The 16,002-nt window shown below is 39.0% G+C and overlaps 1 protein-coding gene across 1 annotated transcript in view; it reads left to right on the forward strand.

Annotated features, from left to right (window-relative positions):
• Positions 1-862: 862 nt before the first annotated feature.
• The window catches only part of NHSL1 (NHS like 1), a 204,613-nt gene continuing 189,473 nt past the window's right edge, over positions 863-16,002 (forward strand). Inside the window, exon 1 of the mRNA XM_053904432.1 lies at positions 863-1,482. Within this exon, the coding sequence (XP_053760407.1) occupies positions 1,422-1,482 (61 nt within the window). The 5' untranslated portion in view covers positions 863-1,421. The remainder of the gene's footprint in view (positions 1,483-16,002) is intronic.

The raw sequence follows: 16,002 nt of genomic DNA on the forward strand, positions 1-16,002 counted from the left end.
CTCTGACCTGGTGGGGCAGGCAGGTCAGCCAGCTGCGCAGTGTGTGAGAGGGAGCAGAGGGACAGCTGGGTACAGAGTTCAGAGGTAGTACTTTTACAGGTATCGTGGGAGGAGGGTGACAGTGGAGCCCTAAGTAGTGTTAGTGTTTAATTTCCATGTTTTAAATTGTCTTTTTATGTGTGCTTAATTAGTATATTAAAGAGAGATCTTGTCACTTTAATTAGGAAGGAAAAGGACTTTTATGACTCGGGTCGTTAGTACCTAGTCCTTCCTCTTCCTCTCCGTCCCTCCTTGCTTTTTATAGCTTTTTCAACAGGCTCTGCTCAATGACCGTTCTCAAAATAGCCACTTTAGGTTTGTGAGTATATTGTGGATTTTAGTTTCCCCAAATAAAACAGTGTTAGCCTAATAAAATAAGAGAAAGAAATTCTTTAAAAAAGAAAATCAAGTAATATTGGAGCTCATAGGGCAGAATTTGTAAATCTGTCTTCTGATGTCCCCCAATTCAGTGCATTCCTGGGCACATACACCAGAATGTGGTTGATTTATTTTCACATAATTGCAGTCATACAATAGGTATTGTTCTGCAACTTGCTTTCTTTTTTTCCTTGTAATACATTTTGAAAAAATTCTTTACAGGGCACATGGAATAGTGGTTTTCTCGCTCTAAGATGTACCACTCTCCCCACCCCCACCCTGGGAGTATTTTTAAACATGTAGGGGAATTTTATGAAGAAATATCCTGCTTCAAATGCCAATATTATCCTACTGAGAAACAATGGTATGGAAAGACCTTATCTTTTGGACATTTTTTAATAGAATTAAAGAATGTGATTGTACCTTAAGTATCTCCTTACCAATGGCCAGTGTCTTGAAATGTAGATCTCTGTGCATCTGTAAGAGCCTAGCATAAATTACTGGATGAATTGCTGGGTCAGAAGGGTTTGCGCGTTTAAAATTTGGTTATATGCTCCCAAATCATTCTTCAAAACGGCTGTACAAAATTACAGTCCCAATAACGGTGCACACTTTTTCCCATATCCTTTTCAACACTTGATATGATCAGTTAAAACATGTTTTGCCTACATAATAAGAAAAAATAAAAATCTTGTTTACATTTCCATTTTCCTGTCCAAAAAGGCCTATTATTGTACACTTTCAAGAGAGCGGTAAGTGACTAATTTGCTTTTGGAGACGCACAGTTAGTGCGCATCTGCTCTTGATATCCTGCTGCCTGGTTCATTCATGTTTCAGAAACAGTCCTGTTTACAAATCAGCCAACCCCTTTGGAGTATCTTTTTAATCTCATCTGCAGGGAGTATCATAGTGATTGGCAGGAGTGATTTTTAAGAAAGAGGGAACTGTTTTCCAAACTCTGGTTGCTCCCCAGCTAGTGGGATGGTAAAACCAAATTAGGGACCATGAGCAGGATAAAAAAAGAAATAGAAGAGAAAATAATGGAGACTCTCATGTACACTAAAGGTATGACGTGTTTCATGAAATGTATATTTTAGTATGTGGTTTAAGTATGTCTGTTTATGTATGTGTTATGTATGTGTGCATAAAGTCTGCTGTGTTGTGTTGTAAAATCTCTCTGTGAGTTGAAGATTGTTGATATGGAGAATCTTAGCTTTAAAATTTTTTCAAAGCACAGTTTCTTTCTATCCTAATCAAGGCAGAAGTTTCATACTTAGTTGTGGCATTATAAAAAAAAAATAAGTTGCTAATAGTATCAATAAAATGCAAAAGGTTAAAAGCTAAGTCTTTTAAAGGAGCTTAAATGCTTAAGATAGATGTCACCTAATTGGGCTTGGAGATACAATGGGTGTGGAAAGCCAAATTGGCTTGGGTGCAGGATGAAGAAACGAGTTACACCCTACTCAAGTTAATTTCACTGAGCCGTCCCTACTCTTGACTCTGTGGTTAGCTATATCACCGGCAGGCAAGAGAACACAGAGGCGATCCTGATGCCTGACAGTTTCTCCCTGTGAGCGGGCGCATGTGCAACTGATCATCCAAGGGTAGTAGCTTGAACTAATTTCACGTGTTGAGCTTCCCTCAGTTGCAGTCCAGATCTTACGTTGCTTAGAAAATTACCTGTTGGTGATGATGATAAATGGTGATAATTAAAAAAAAAAAAGTGCGATGGAACACCGTGCGTGTGGGTGTATTTAATTACCTGGCAGGTGTTCATATTTCTGGAGTGTGAAACTTCTGGGTAAACAATGGCCTTTCTGTTAAAGATTCTACCCGCACTTTTGTGTTTCTTTCCTCTCCTACGTGGGTATTTTCCATCTCTTAGAGAACAACAGTAATGATTAACCTGTGTTGTACGGTGTATTTCCCAAGTGCTTATGTTTTTCATTTGTTTTACCTCAACCAAATCTAATTTTCTTACTTGAATTATTCTTACTCAATAATTGCATCTTCATAAAAAATGATATGAATGGAAACTTTCAATCTTATTTTCTGGATTTGTAAATAGTGGTGCTGGAAAATTTGTCCTTTTAAAGTTCTGTGATGTAACCATAACTTAATTTCTTCCAAATTTCTTTCAAATTTGGCAAACGTAAACACCAAATAATGAATGTTATTTCATAGACCAAAGAAGATGGAAGTGAAAGTTCTTTAAAGACTATCAACAACTCATATTATTGGGTGCTTTATGTTCCAGATTGTTACCACGAAGCATAGAGAGGCAGTGTTGACATTGAGCATACTTATTGTGTTACTTTAAATTTAGTTAGAGCCTTTTAACTTCCACGGTGTTTGAATAATTTCATACATATTGTTATTGAATCTAATCCTGTGTGTAAGAAGATGGTGTCCTGGAGACAGAGCATGAGTTTTTCTGTCCATCTCAGTATTTGCCCAGTGGTACTGAAGCATCCTGATACCTGACCTGGTTACAGGTCAGCATTTCCTGTCAATGTATCATACTGTCCCCCCTCCTTGAGAACAGTCCTTGCCATTCACTGTCCACCTGAAGAAGCTGCGGCATTAGGAAAGAGAAGACAAGATGACAAGATAGGCGGCCTGAGTGTTGAAGCTTCATAGTTCCTACTTCAGCCCTTCTATTTTGTTACACATTATGTAATGTGTGTGGTTACCTAAATGGTGTAGATGCTAATTGACCCAGTTGGCTTGAGGAAAGCGTCTTGCACGTTGGAGGAAGAAAGTCTTATTAGCAGATGTTTGGAAACAAAAAGGAAAGCTAATGTAGCACATTATGCTCCATATGTCAAATTGAGGAAAATGTATTTTGTGAGTTTCTTTGAGTAGAATCCTTTGTGTTCTTCAATGTGCTTTTTCTCTTCTTTTTCTAAGATATGCCCTCCTTAAACTTAATTAATAAATTAAGGGAAAAGGGACAAGTCCAAAATTAGAAAAACTGAAGAGATGCCAGTAAAAGTCAGTTATGTATGTTTTTTTCTTTGAATATATTAGATATTACATTAAATTGGTTGGCATGTGTATTTAAGTCTTGACAGATGACTATCATGGCATGTTACCAAATGTGAGGCAATTTAAAACAACTTTGTAACAAATAGATCTAATTTGCTCTTTTTAAGGAAGACCCACACCAAGACTTCTAGCAACAGAACTCCATGATTCCTTCCAATGGCTTCCGTAGAAGGAAATGATCTGTATCTTATATAGGTCTCATGTATGGGAGATCCACATTGTTTCGAGTTTCAGAATGGCTTCATTGACCTGAAATAAAGCTACTGAATAGAAATGGTATATGAAATGAGGGTATTCTCTGCCTTTCCCAGTGAGCGACTAGAAGCTTACAGAGTCCACACTCTCCCAGGGTTGTGGGCTGTGAGTTCTGGATGTGAAGGTCGAACCACTGTTTGCCACTGTCCATCCACTAATTCTGCTTGTTATCCTAATGGCTGATGAGGATGTAGTGTATGTACTTTCCCGTAATAACCTGGCGTATCATTTCCCCTCGTTCAGCTTCTTGAGGATTATGTGATACGTAATAATGACTAAGCTTCTATATGCAACTTCTTCCTAATTTTACCAATAAATGCTTTAACGGTTCATAAAACCCCCGCATATTTTAGGGTACAGATTTTTATACCAACTCTGTTCAGTTATCTATTTCATGGTTGACTGTATTCCTCTTACTAGTAAGGGTCTTCTCCTTCCCCTCCACCCGCTCAAACAACCCCATCCGTTACCTTTCTCTCACATATTTTGCTTACATTTTTTTATTCTTGCCTCTTCCACGGTGCTAATCCAGAGAAAGACAGTGTGAGTTCTGAAGGCGGAATAGAAGTTTCCCTTTAGGTCTGTTACATTAGGAGGGTCCAATAAACTATTCCTCTAGCATTTTTATACCATCATGTAGGCCCCTCCCTCTGAACGCATGTTGGGTCGGCGACTTCCACTGACCGAAACAGCAGATGTGACACTATGTACGTTCTGGACCTAAGTCTTAAGAATTCTGGGCAATTACATGCAAGAAGTCCAGTTACCCTAATGGAGAGGTCACACGGACATAGAGGCCTGGCTTTTCCATGTCCTAGCTGATCCCTGCCAGCTCAGTGTAGCTTCATGTGAAAACCGGCAAGATGAGCCAAAAAGAACCATCTGGCTGAGCCTAGCGTAGATTGCAGAATTGTGAGTAAATAAAACAACTGTTTTTTGTTTTGTTTTTTTTCAGCCACTAAGTTTTAGGGTAGTTGGGCAGCAAGAGAAACGAAAACACCCGTACGTTGATAGACATTGATAAATGCATTTTAATTGCGACTTAGCAATAATTTGTATTTATGTGCTAGAAAGGTAAAATATAAATTACTGTTAATTAGCTATTAGAGTAGCTTTATCAATGTGTTATGTGCTACGTACTAATGTAGTTACATCAAGAGGGAAAGAAGTGAAATAGCCATTGTAGAGGTTTGACTGTCACTCAGTGCTGTTTTATTAAATGCAAGCTTTGCCATCACTACTGAATAAAGCAGTGATGACTTAAAAGTTTTGCAGCAGTTTGGACCACAAAGCTGGAAGAGCAATGTGTGCAAGAAAATTAAAAATATCGGGGCGCCTGGGTGGCTCAGTCAGTTAAGCGCTGACTTCGGCCGAGTTCATTATCTTCCAGTTCGTGGGTTCGAGCCCTGCGTCGGGCTCTGTGCTGACAACTCAGAGCCTGGAGCCTGCTTTGGATTCTGTGTCTGCCCCTCCCCTGCTCACTCTCTGTCTCTCTCTCTCTCTCAAAAATAAATAAACATTAACAAATTTTTTTTTCAATTATTTTTTTGATGGGATGAGTTTTTAAGTTCCTTTTCCTTCCAGAATCCTTTTTCTGTTTCAATTGATGGTTCAGGCTAAATGGCTCTGTAGGTTGACTGATTACAAATGTTTTCACTCAAGCACACTAGCTTTTAAATCTGTCTGTAAGCTGCTTTCTTAAAAAAGTGAATAAGCTTAGGAAATAATTATTCCTCAAAGTACCCAAAACTCCTGAGCATGCTTTTGTTCTGTAGACAGATCTGATTCATCAAGAAACATCAAGATAATTGTCACGATTTAAATTTTTAAAAGAAACCAAGAAGCCTTTGGCTCCAATGTAGAACTTTCTGTTGCTTTCTTGGCATAATGCCTTGAATTGAATATTTTGTGCTGTACGTTGCTCCATTTTTTGTTTTGCTTTGTATTTTTGCCCCTGGGACAGGAAACTACAGAACAAAATATATTCATTTTGGTAACCAATGCTGGTCCTTTGGTGACTCACTATTCTTCAGTGATTGGTACAGAAAAGAGAGGCTGACACTTGAATGTTGCTCCCTAGTGGATGCAGACGATGAGCCAAGATTTTATTTTTTCATCACAGATATTTTGTAAAACTGGGAATCGCTGTTTTGACACAGGAAGAAAAACTTTCACATTAAAGCACTCTCCAGTTTGTAAATTACTTCTTTCAGGTCGGGTAGTATGCTCCATTTTAATGAAAATTCTTACCAGGCTCCGACAATTTACATTTGAATTTAATCTGTGTGACTGTATCAAAGCAATTTTATAGAAAAACATTTTCTTACAAGACTATAAGCTTCATGATGGCAGAATCATGTCTTACTTGCTGGAGACTCTAAAAATCCCGAACTGAGGACAGGTGTTAGCATTTGTAAGTCTCAAATTATTTTTTGAATTAAGGAATTTAGCTTTTTAAAAAAACCATTTGTTTTTAGAAGTTTCTGGTCTAGATAGAATGTCAACAATTCCAGACTGGCATATTGTGTTGAAGGATCACATTTTCCAACTTCTTCCTTAGTAGGTAGTCACCGATCTTTTCAACCCCAATTCTGTAAAATATTGATAATAACTTTTAATTAAAGTATCCATGTATGCTGACTCTTCAATATATTATTTCGGATTCTTGCAACAGGTTATTTGGAGTTAGAAGTTAAAAATATTGCGTAGCTGATTTTCTTACAATTCTCTACTGAAAACCTGTGTGGCAAGGGATTTATGTGGTATGTCAAGAATGTTTAGATGTTTCTGGAATTACTGAGTTGGAAGATGCTTGAGTAAGAAAGATGCATTGGGAAGGCTTTTGTATTCTTATAATTATATGACAAAAGAAAAAATTTAGGTTTTGGGGAACTTTACCAGGTGTCTATGTTAACTGCTTGCATTTAAATTTTTCTTCCACATAAATGAATATAAAGAAATTTTGGTTCGAGGTTTATCTTTTTGCACATATTATACCTTCTCTATTTCATTCACTAAAACACTTTCAAAAAATTTAAGCAGTATGTATTGAACACTTATTTTATGCCAGATACCTCTTAAATTCTTGTGAACGAAAGAACGAACTTCGTTCGTTGAACGAATTCAAGTGAACGAAAAGACCCAAGTCCCCACTTTGAGGAAGTTTGCATTCCAGCATGGGGAACACACAAGCAATACAAATAACAGAAAGTAGATACTGTAGAAGGTTATAAAGTTGAGTGCTACGGAAAAAATAAAGTAGGGTAATGGAAATCAAGGAGAGAGAGTTATCATTTTAAGTAGGCCAGGCTGGCCTCATTAAGAAGGTGACTTTTGAGCAAAGCTGGAAGAGGTGAGGGAGTGAGAGCGGAAGATGCTTGATAGGAACCCCCTCCCTGCAGAAGGAAGGGGAGGGAAGCAACGAAAGGGGCAGGGAAGGGCCAGAGCAGAGTCCTGGGGCCCAGATTACCTCTTGCCTCTAAGGAATGCTTTGATATTCAACTCGGTCCCCATTGCTGCTAGATCATGCCAGACCTTACTGGGAATGATCATTGTCTATCACTCAGTTACTATTCATCATGTCATAAAATAATACCAAAAAGGAAAATGATTAGAGTAGAACCACATAATAAGATGTGACATTGAAACATTTCTATTGTCCTTTATGGTTTTAAGCACCTATTTAAGTCATATAGTACTTCACAGTCATACAGTGATAGAATTCCTGGTCAGGCCCCAGAGGCCTTATAGATGTTTTGGGCTCAAAACTATTGACCTCAGATTCAAGGCTAGAGAGCATATAAATCAGCTAATTAAAATGAAAGGAGTAGGAATATGTAATATTCCTTGTATCTGTGCCTGTACAAAACAAGTACTCTACAAATACTAGTTGCATCTAGAACCAGAATTTTCTTACGTTTACTTATTTTTGAGAGACAGAGTGTGAGTGAGGGAGGGGCAGAGAGAGCAGAAGACAGAATCTGAAAGGGCTCCAGGCTCTGAGCTGCCAGCGCAGAGCCTGACATGGGGCTCCAACTTGAGAATGGCAGGATCATGACCTGAGCTGAAGTTGGACGCTTAACCGACTGAGCTACCCTAGGCGCCCCTAGAACCAGAATTTTGTTTGTTTGTTCGTTTATTTATGAATATAATGTATTGTCAAATTGGCTTACATACAACACCCAGTGCTCATCCCAACAAGTGCCCTCCTCAATGCCCATCACCCATTTTCCCCTCTCCGCCCCGCCCCCCCCCATCCACCCTCAGTTTGTTTTCTGTATTTAGGATTCTCATGTTTCATTTTGTTGTCTGATTGCTGATGCTAGGACTTCCAACACTATGTTAAACAACAGTGGTGAGAGTGGGCATCCCTGTCATGTAGACAGCAAATAGATGGGTCTTCTTTTTTTTTATCCATTCTGATACCATATGTCTTTTGATTGGAACATTTCGTCTTTTTACATTCAGTGTGGATATTGAAAGATAAGGGTTTAGAGTCATTGTTATCTGTAGGTTTCTTGCTTGTAGTGATGTCTCTGCAGAACCAGAATTTTAAAGCAGAGGATAAATTATAATACTTATATACCTATAGAGAAGACACATGTCAATTTTTAAGTTAATTTTCATTTAAAAGTAATACTTTATTTTTTGTCTTGTCCTTTGTCAACTTTATTTCCTTATCTCATAGTCCCTGCTCCTCCAAGTCAAAATCGGATTTTGAAATAATGACAGTAATATTATTGTAATATAAGTAATATATTGTAATATATTGTAATATAAGTAAAAATTGTAATATAAGTAATAGCAATGCCTGTCTCTTTTTTTTTTAAAATTTTTTTTTAAACGTTTTTTTATTTATTTTTGAGACAGGGAGAGACAGAGCATGAACAGGGGAGGGTCAGAGAGAGGGAGACACAGAATCTGAAACAGGCTCCAGGCTCCGAGCTGTCAGCACAGAGCCCGATGCGGGGCTCGAACTCACGGACCGCAAGATTGTGACCTGAGCCGAAGTCGGCCACTTAACCGACTGAGCCACCCAGGCGCCCCTGTCTCCTTTTTTTAAAACATTGTTTTATTTGTGTGTTACATCTTTTCAATAGACGTGATTTTTAAACTGACTACCTGACAGTATGGAAGAAATTATTTCTTCATGAATGTTATACTATGAAAAAAAGTGTTTTTGAGAATTTTTTGCTGTCTTCTTATTCTCTGGCATCCTATGATTTTAAATAACTAATATGTGTCAGTTTGAGAAAAGTTCTCTCTTTGAGAGTGTAAATCCTCTGGTTCTATTAAAATGGTACCTAATTTTAACATAATTTTGATGACTGAGATATGTTTATTTCAGACACACTGTGTGCTAAGGGTTGTCTAGGTGCTAATATAGGTGTATCTCCATCTAATGCAATACATATAGCTTTTAAAACCTATGTAAATGACCATGCATTTGAATATTGGTCCTACCTGTTTTAAGGATGTGTCCTTATTCAGGTTAATTACTTAATTCTCTGAGACTCAATTTTTTAAATTTATTATTATTATTTTTAATATGAAATTTATTGTCAAATTGGTTTCCATACGACACCCAGTGCTCATCACAACAGGTGCACTCCTCAATACCCATCACCTACTTTCCCCTCCCTCCCACCCCCCATCAACCCTCAGATTGTTCTCAGTTTTTAAGAGTCTCTTATGGTTTGGCTCCCTCCCTCTCTAACTTTTTTTTTTCCCTTCCCCTCCCCCATGGTCTTCTGTCAAGTTTCTCAGGATCCACATAAGAGTAAAAACATATGGTATCTGTCTTTCTCTGTGTGACTTATTTCACTTAGCACAACACTCTCCAGTTCCATCCATGTTGCTACAAAGGGCCATATTTCATTCTTTCTCATTGCCACGTAGTACTCCATTGTGTATATAAACCACAATTTCTTTATCCATTCATCTGTTGATGGACATTTAGGCTCTTTCCATAATTTGGCTATTGTTGAGAGTGCTGCTATAAACATTGGGGTACAAGTGCCCCTATGCATCAGCACTCCTGTCTCCCTTGGGTAAATTCCTAGCCGTGCTATTGCTGGGTCAGGGGGTAGATTGATTTTTAATTTTTTCGAGGAACCTCCACACTGTTTTGCAGAGCGGCTGCACCAGTTTGCATTCCCACCAACAGTGCAAGAGGGTTCCCGTTTCTTCACATCCTTGCCAGCATCTATAGTCTCCTGATTTGTTCATTTTAGCCACTCTGACTGGCGTGAGGTGATATCTGAGTGTGGTTTTGATTTGTATTTCCCTGATGAGGAGCGACGTTGAGCATTTTTTCATGTGCCTGTTGGCCATCTGGATGTCTTCTTTAGAGAAGTGTCTATTCATGTTCTCTGCCCATTTCTTCACTGGATTATTTGTTTTTCGGGTGTGGAGTTTGGTGAGCTCTTTATAGATTTTGGATACTAGCCCTTTGTCCGATATGTCATTTGCAAATATCTTTTCCCATTCCGTTGGTTGCCTTTTAGTTTTGTTGATTGTTGCCTTTGCAGTGCAGAAGCTTTTTATCTTCACGAGGTCCCAATAGTTCATTTTTGTTTTTAATTCCCTTGCCTTTGGAGATGTGTCAAGTAAGAAATTTCTGTGGCTGAGGTCAGAGAGGTTTTTTTCCTGCTCTCTCCTCTAGGGTTTTGATGGTTTCCTGTCTCACATTCAGGTCCTTTATCCATTGTGAGTTTATTTTTGTGAATGGTGTAACAAAGTGGTCTAGTTTCATTCTTCTGCATGTTGCTGTCCAGTTCTCCCAGCACCATTTATTAAAGAGACTGTCTTTTTTCCATTGGATATTCTTTCCTGCTTTGTCAAAGATTAGTTGGCCATACTTTTGTGGGTCCAATTCTGGAGTCTGAGACTCAATTGTTAAAAAAATTGATCCAAGGGGGCGCCTGGGTGGCTCAGTCGGTTGGGCGTCCGACTTCGGCTCGGGTCACGATCTCACAGTTTGTGAGTTCAAGCCCCGTGTCAGGCTCTGTGCTGACAGCTCAGAGCCTGGAGCCTGCTTCGGATTCTGTGTCTCCTTCTCTCTCAGCCCCTTCCCTGCTCGTGCTCTGTCTCTGTCTCTCTCTCTGTCTCTGTCTCTCTCTCTCTCAAAAATAAATAAACATTAAAAAAAAAATGAATGAAGGATATCTTCATCTTCAGAATTGTGAGGAATAAAGGTGATAATTGCAGAGCGATGTGCCGTATGCCTAGCGTAGTGCCTGACACATTGTAGGTGCTTAACAAATGGTAGCCGGTAGCCGCTCTTAATCAAAAACAGTCATTGTGTCGCTTACTAGCTATTGCTTTGGTTTGATTTGTTTTCATCTCTGACATGTTTCTACCTAACATGTTAAGCTTACCTGTGCCTACCCTGTTCTTCAGTCTTTTGAAAATAACCACTTAAGTGTTTGATGAGTACATTTATGAAGCAGATCCAATATTTAAAAGAATCTTAGAGTAACATATTTTGACAATGATTACCCTTTGATTATAGTGTACTTCTCCTCTTTATTATCTTTTTCGCTCTCCTGCTCACAGCCCTTATCTCCCTGTACTCAGCCTCCTTTTGGATCTCCCCTCTAATTACCGCCTCCCTCCCACTTGTATTCTACTCTGTCCATTACCGCTAGACTAAATTTTCTAAAACAACACTGTGCCCCTTTTATTTTCTTTAAAAAAAATGTACATTGGCTCCCTGTTACCAAGTCTGAAGTCCTTTGCCTAAACTTCATGGTTTACCACCATCTGAAACCATCTTATTTCTTCACTTAATTTTCCGTGACTCGTAATCCATTTATTCAGTGGAGACTGGACACAACACTATATATTTCATATACGTTCCTGTCTTGAAAAGCTTTTGTGTGTACCATTCTCTCTGCTTACATTGTGCTTCCTTATCTTATCTACCATAGGACAAACCCACTTTGTCAGGATGTATTCCAGTTCTGTGGTCTCTTCAGCGTCTTTTTCTGACTCTGATTTCAGTGATTTTTTTCCCCCTCATGTATAAAACAGTAAAAAATTAAATGGGAGAATGTATTTGTAAAATACTAAATGCTCATTTCAGTCTTACCTCTTGAGGGGAAAATATAAATTCTTGTAGAATCTGGTATTCTGTCGCAGCACCTAGCCAAGTGCTGACTCCCCAGTGAACATTTGAGTGATTAGATTCTCTAAACTAGTGTCTTTAAATCCATATTTGTATGAATTTGGGAGTATAATATAATACAGTTTATAAGGGAAATTTAATCAGATGTTAATTGAAAGACTATTTAAAAAAAACAAACTAATTTGGAATAAATATAAAACATGATACCTTTTTTCTTTCTTGTAGTCTGAAATGGTATTTTAGAAAATATGGATTTTGTTAACACTTCAGATTTGGGGAAGTTGATAGGGGAAAAGGAAATCCTTCTCAAGTCATTTACAAACCCTTTAGATTTGTCTGGTGTAAAAGTGAGAAGAAGGGGTGGGGGGAGGAGAGAGGATGAAAGGGGCAAGATGTACCATGACTCAGCTAAGTGATTCTTTTCACCTTGATGTTCACGATTGTCTTGAGTTGGTAATTATCCAGCACCTGGCACTTGGTATTTGCCTAACTGACTTTGTCATTTTTTGCTTTTTAAAATTTACTGCTTATTAAGGTATAATTTATAAACACTCAAATGCACAGATCTTAATGTACCATTTGATGAGTCTTTAGCAATAAGTGTTCATGAACAGCCCAAATCCGAATTAAGAGGTAGACTATCCAGGACCCTAAACAGTACCCTGAGTTCCCCTGTTCCCCGTTCCATCCAACAACCCCACAACTTACATGACAGGCACCTCTTATTCTGATTTCTGTCACCGCATGTTGATTTTGAACTTCATGCACAGGAATCCTGTTGCGTGTGCTTGTGTTTGGCCTCTCTCAGTGTACTATCGCTGAGATTCATCCATGTTGTTGCATGTATCAGTAGTTCCTTCCTTTTTATTGCTGGGTAGTGTTCCATTGTGTGAATGTACCTAAATTTGTGTGTCCATTCTCCTGTGGGTGCACATTTAGATTTTTTTTTTCCAGTTCTGGACTATTACGAATAAAGTTACTGTGAACATTTGTATGTAATTTTTAGGGGGAGCATAGTGTTATTTTTCTCGAGGAGGACGATGGGTCAAAGGACTGGTATATATTTCACTTTAAGAGAGGCACCTGGGTGGCTTAATTGGATAAGTGTCTGGCTCTTGATTTCACTCAGGTTATGATCTCACGGTTCGTGGGATCGACCCCCATGTTGGGCTCCGCACTGATGGCACAGAGCCTGCTTAGGATTCTTTCCCTTTCCCTCTCTCTCTGCCCCTCCCCTACTTGTGCCAGTGTTCACTCTGGCTTTCTCTGTCTCTTAAAATCAAGAAATAAACATTAAAACAAAACAAAACGAGACACATCTTTTTCCAAAGTGGTTGGAATGTATGAGCGTTCCAATTCCTGCCCATCTTGGCTACTACTTGATATTATCATTCTTTTTAAATTTAGCCTTTCTGTTATGCGTGAAGATACATCGAATTGCGGTTTGAATTTTTCACTTCCCTCATGTTGACTACCTTTTTGTCTGCTGATTGGCCACTGGACTATCTCCTTCAGGAGAGAGTCTGTTCAAGCCTTCTGCTCCTTTTTATTGGGCTATTTGTCTTTTTGTTATTGAGTGGCAGGAGTTCTTTATATATTTTGGATATTAGTCCTTTGTCAACTATATGATTAGGAGTATTAGCTCATATTGGCTTTTTATCCTTAGCCACTCAGAGGTAACAGTTCTAGAGAGCAACTGTTCTTTCAGACATTGTACCTTTGCAGGACTGTGTAAGGGCAGGAAGATGAGGGAGATGTGGAAGCCAGGCACCAAGAGAGACCTTTTATTATATGTTCTCTCCTTTTATCTTATTTTTTAAAAAAATTTGGAAAAATGTTTATTTTTGAGAGAGAGAGAGAAAAAGAGAGAAAGTGTGTGTGCGCGTGCAGGGAGGGGGAGAGAGAGAGGGAGACACAGAATCCTAAGCAGGCTCCAGGCTCTGAGCTGTCAGCACAGAGCCAGACGCGGGGCTCAAACTCACGGACTGCGAGTTCATGACCTGAGCCAAAGTCAGACGCTTAACCAACTGACCACTCCTCTCCTTTCATTTTCTAAGAAATATTTTTCTCTTTCCCAGAATACCTTCATTCATGGCTCCCCCGAAGACCTCTTTCTATGTCTTATTGAGAAGAACTGGGTTACTTGGCTACCTCTAGCCACAAGAGTGGCTGGGAAAATGTCTTCAAAAAAGGTCTCTATGGTGATAGGTGGGTAAGCGAGAGTGGGGTCAAGAATGTAACATGAAACGCCTACATAGCAAGTCAAGGGTAGGGTGTTTCAGGAGAGGAGATATATGTACCAGGCTATTAGAGGTGTGAGGGCATAGCTTGTTCAAGCAACTTGTGCTAATTTGAGAGAAAAATTAATTTATTGCTTGAAGAACCTTTGTAGGTATTTATATGAATGTGTTGATAGCCAATAGGCAGAACATCTATCTGAGCTGGGAATTTGATTTGGAAGCACTTAGGGAGCTATGGTGGCATTAAGATTGCTCAGTGAGTTTATAAAAGGTGAGAAAAAGGCAGAGTGTAAGCCCTGGGGAAAAGTTACTTTCAGGGACATCCAGAGGAGCTTGATCTCCAAAAGTAAACTGAGAACAATGACCAGAAGGATAGACAGTGTTACTATATCCCCGGGAGGAGTTTCAGGAAGGAGACGGTGATCCATGGGGTAGAAAGTCCCTGAGAAGCCACTGCTAAGGTGTCGGGCTGATCTGTTTGGTTTTGACAGGAAGACATTCTGGATCTTCTTCTCAAAAGCAGCTCTTTGGAGTGAAGGGAGTATAAGCCAAATTGTAGTCAGTTGAGAGAAAATGGAAGGTGAAAATGTGATGGCATTGAGTTTAGACTACTTAATGAAGACATTTGCTGTAATTCCATGAGCAGAAAACTTTTTATATGGGAGAAGCAGTGAATGTTTATAGAGCTTGTTGATACTGGAGAAAGGGTGGAGGTAATGACGTCCTTTTCCTGAGGACAAGGGATTCTTTTTTTGTTTGGTTTTTTGTTTTTTGTTTTGTTTTGTTTTTTGATAGCGTAGGAAGGGGTTATACATCTTCACAGGCTAGCGGAATTTGGCAACAATAAGGGCACTTCATTCTTTAAGGATGGAGGGATGGATGGGTGCAACCATTCAGGGGAAGGCAGTGATGAGGGATGGGTGGTTTGGGTGGGTACAAGGGGAGCAGAAGGCATTCCTCTGATTGTCACTGTTTTCTTTCAAATAAGAGGAGCAGAATGGTTATCAGTTGATACTGAGTTTGGGACAGATGGGAGAATTATTTTATACCTCTTTGGCTTTTCGATTGTGTTTTTGACTGGGTCTGGAATATTTTGGAAACATACCCAGTTAGAAATATTGCCTGTTGGTGTCAGCAAAGCTGACAGTTTGCGTATTTTTGGAGAGTTCAGTCTGATACTATATCAGCCCCTGTGCTTGGAAGGGTTCCAGATTGAAGGTGGCTTCAGTTTTACCAAGCAATAAGTATTTTTTATTTTTTATTGTTTTAATGTTTTTTTAAATTATTCTTATTTATTCTTGAGAGACAGAGAGAGACAGAGTGTGAGCAGGGGAGGGGCACCGAGAGGGAGACACAGAATCTGAAGCAGGCTCCAGGCTCTGAGCTGTCAGCACAGAGCCTGATGCGGGGCTCGAACTCACAAACCGTGAGCTCATGACCTGAGCCGAAGTCGGACGCTTAACCGACTGAGCCACCCAGGCGCCCCAGCAATAAGTATTTTTTAACACGCCTACCATATACAAGACATTTCAAAACTGCTGTGAAAATACTAAGAAATTATAGAATAAGTTTGATTTCCTTAGCCTAATCGTCAGAACACTAGATTATTAGCCATGCCATTTTATGGTATAAGATGGTAAAAAAGAAACATACAACAGATACTTCATATAGACAATAGACCGACCTATTAAGACAGTAATAGATAGCTGATATAGACATTGAGACCTTAGACAATAAGAAAGGGAAAAATCTTAAAAATATGCATGCTGTACCAATTTGTGTGGTAACTCAAAATGTTCAAAGATGAGGTTTGCAGTTCTCCCTGAGATTATAGTCTGTGTAGTATGAGTTTTACTGATGAGAATTCTGAAGTGCTGATAAAGCTCTATCAGATATATATGATGAAATACAGCA

Source organism: Panthera pardus, unplaced genomic scaffold, assembly GCF_024362965.1.
Source record: "Panthera pardus isolate Hobbes unplaced genomic scaffold, ASM2436296v1 HiC_scaffold_17, whole genome shotgun sequence".
NCBI classification, from domain to species: domain Eukaryota; kingdom Metazoa; phylum Chordata; class Mammalia; order Carnivora; family Felidae; genus Panthera; species Panthera pardus.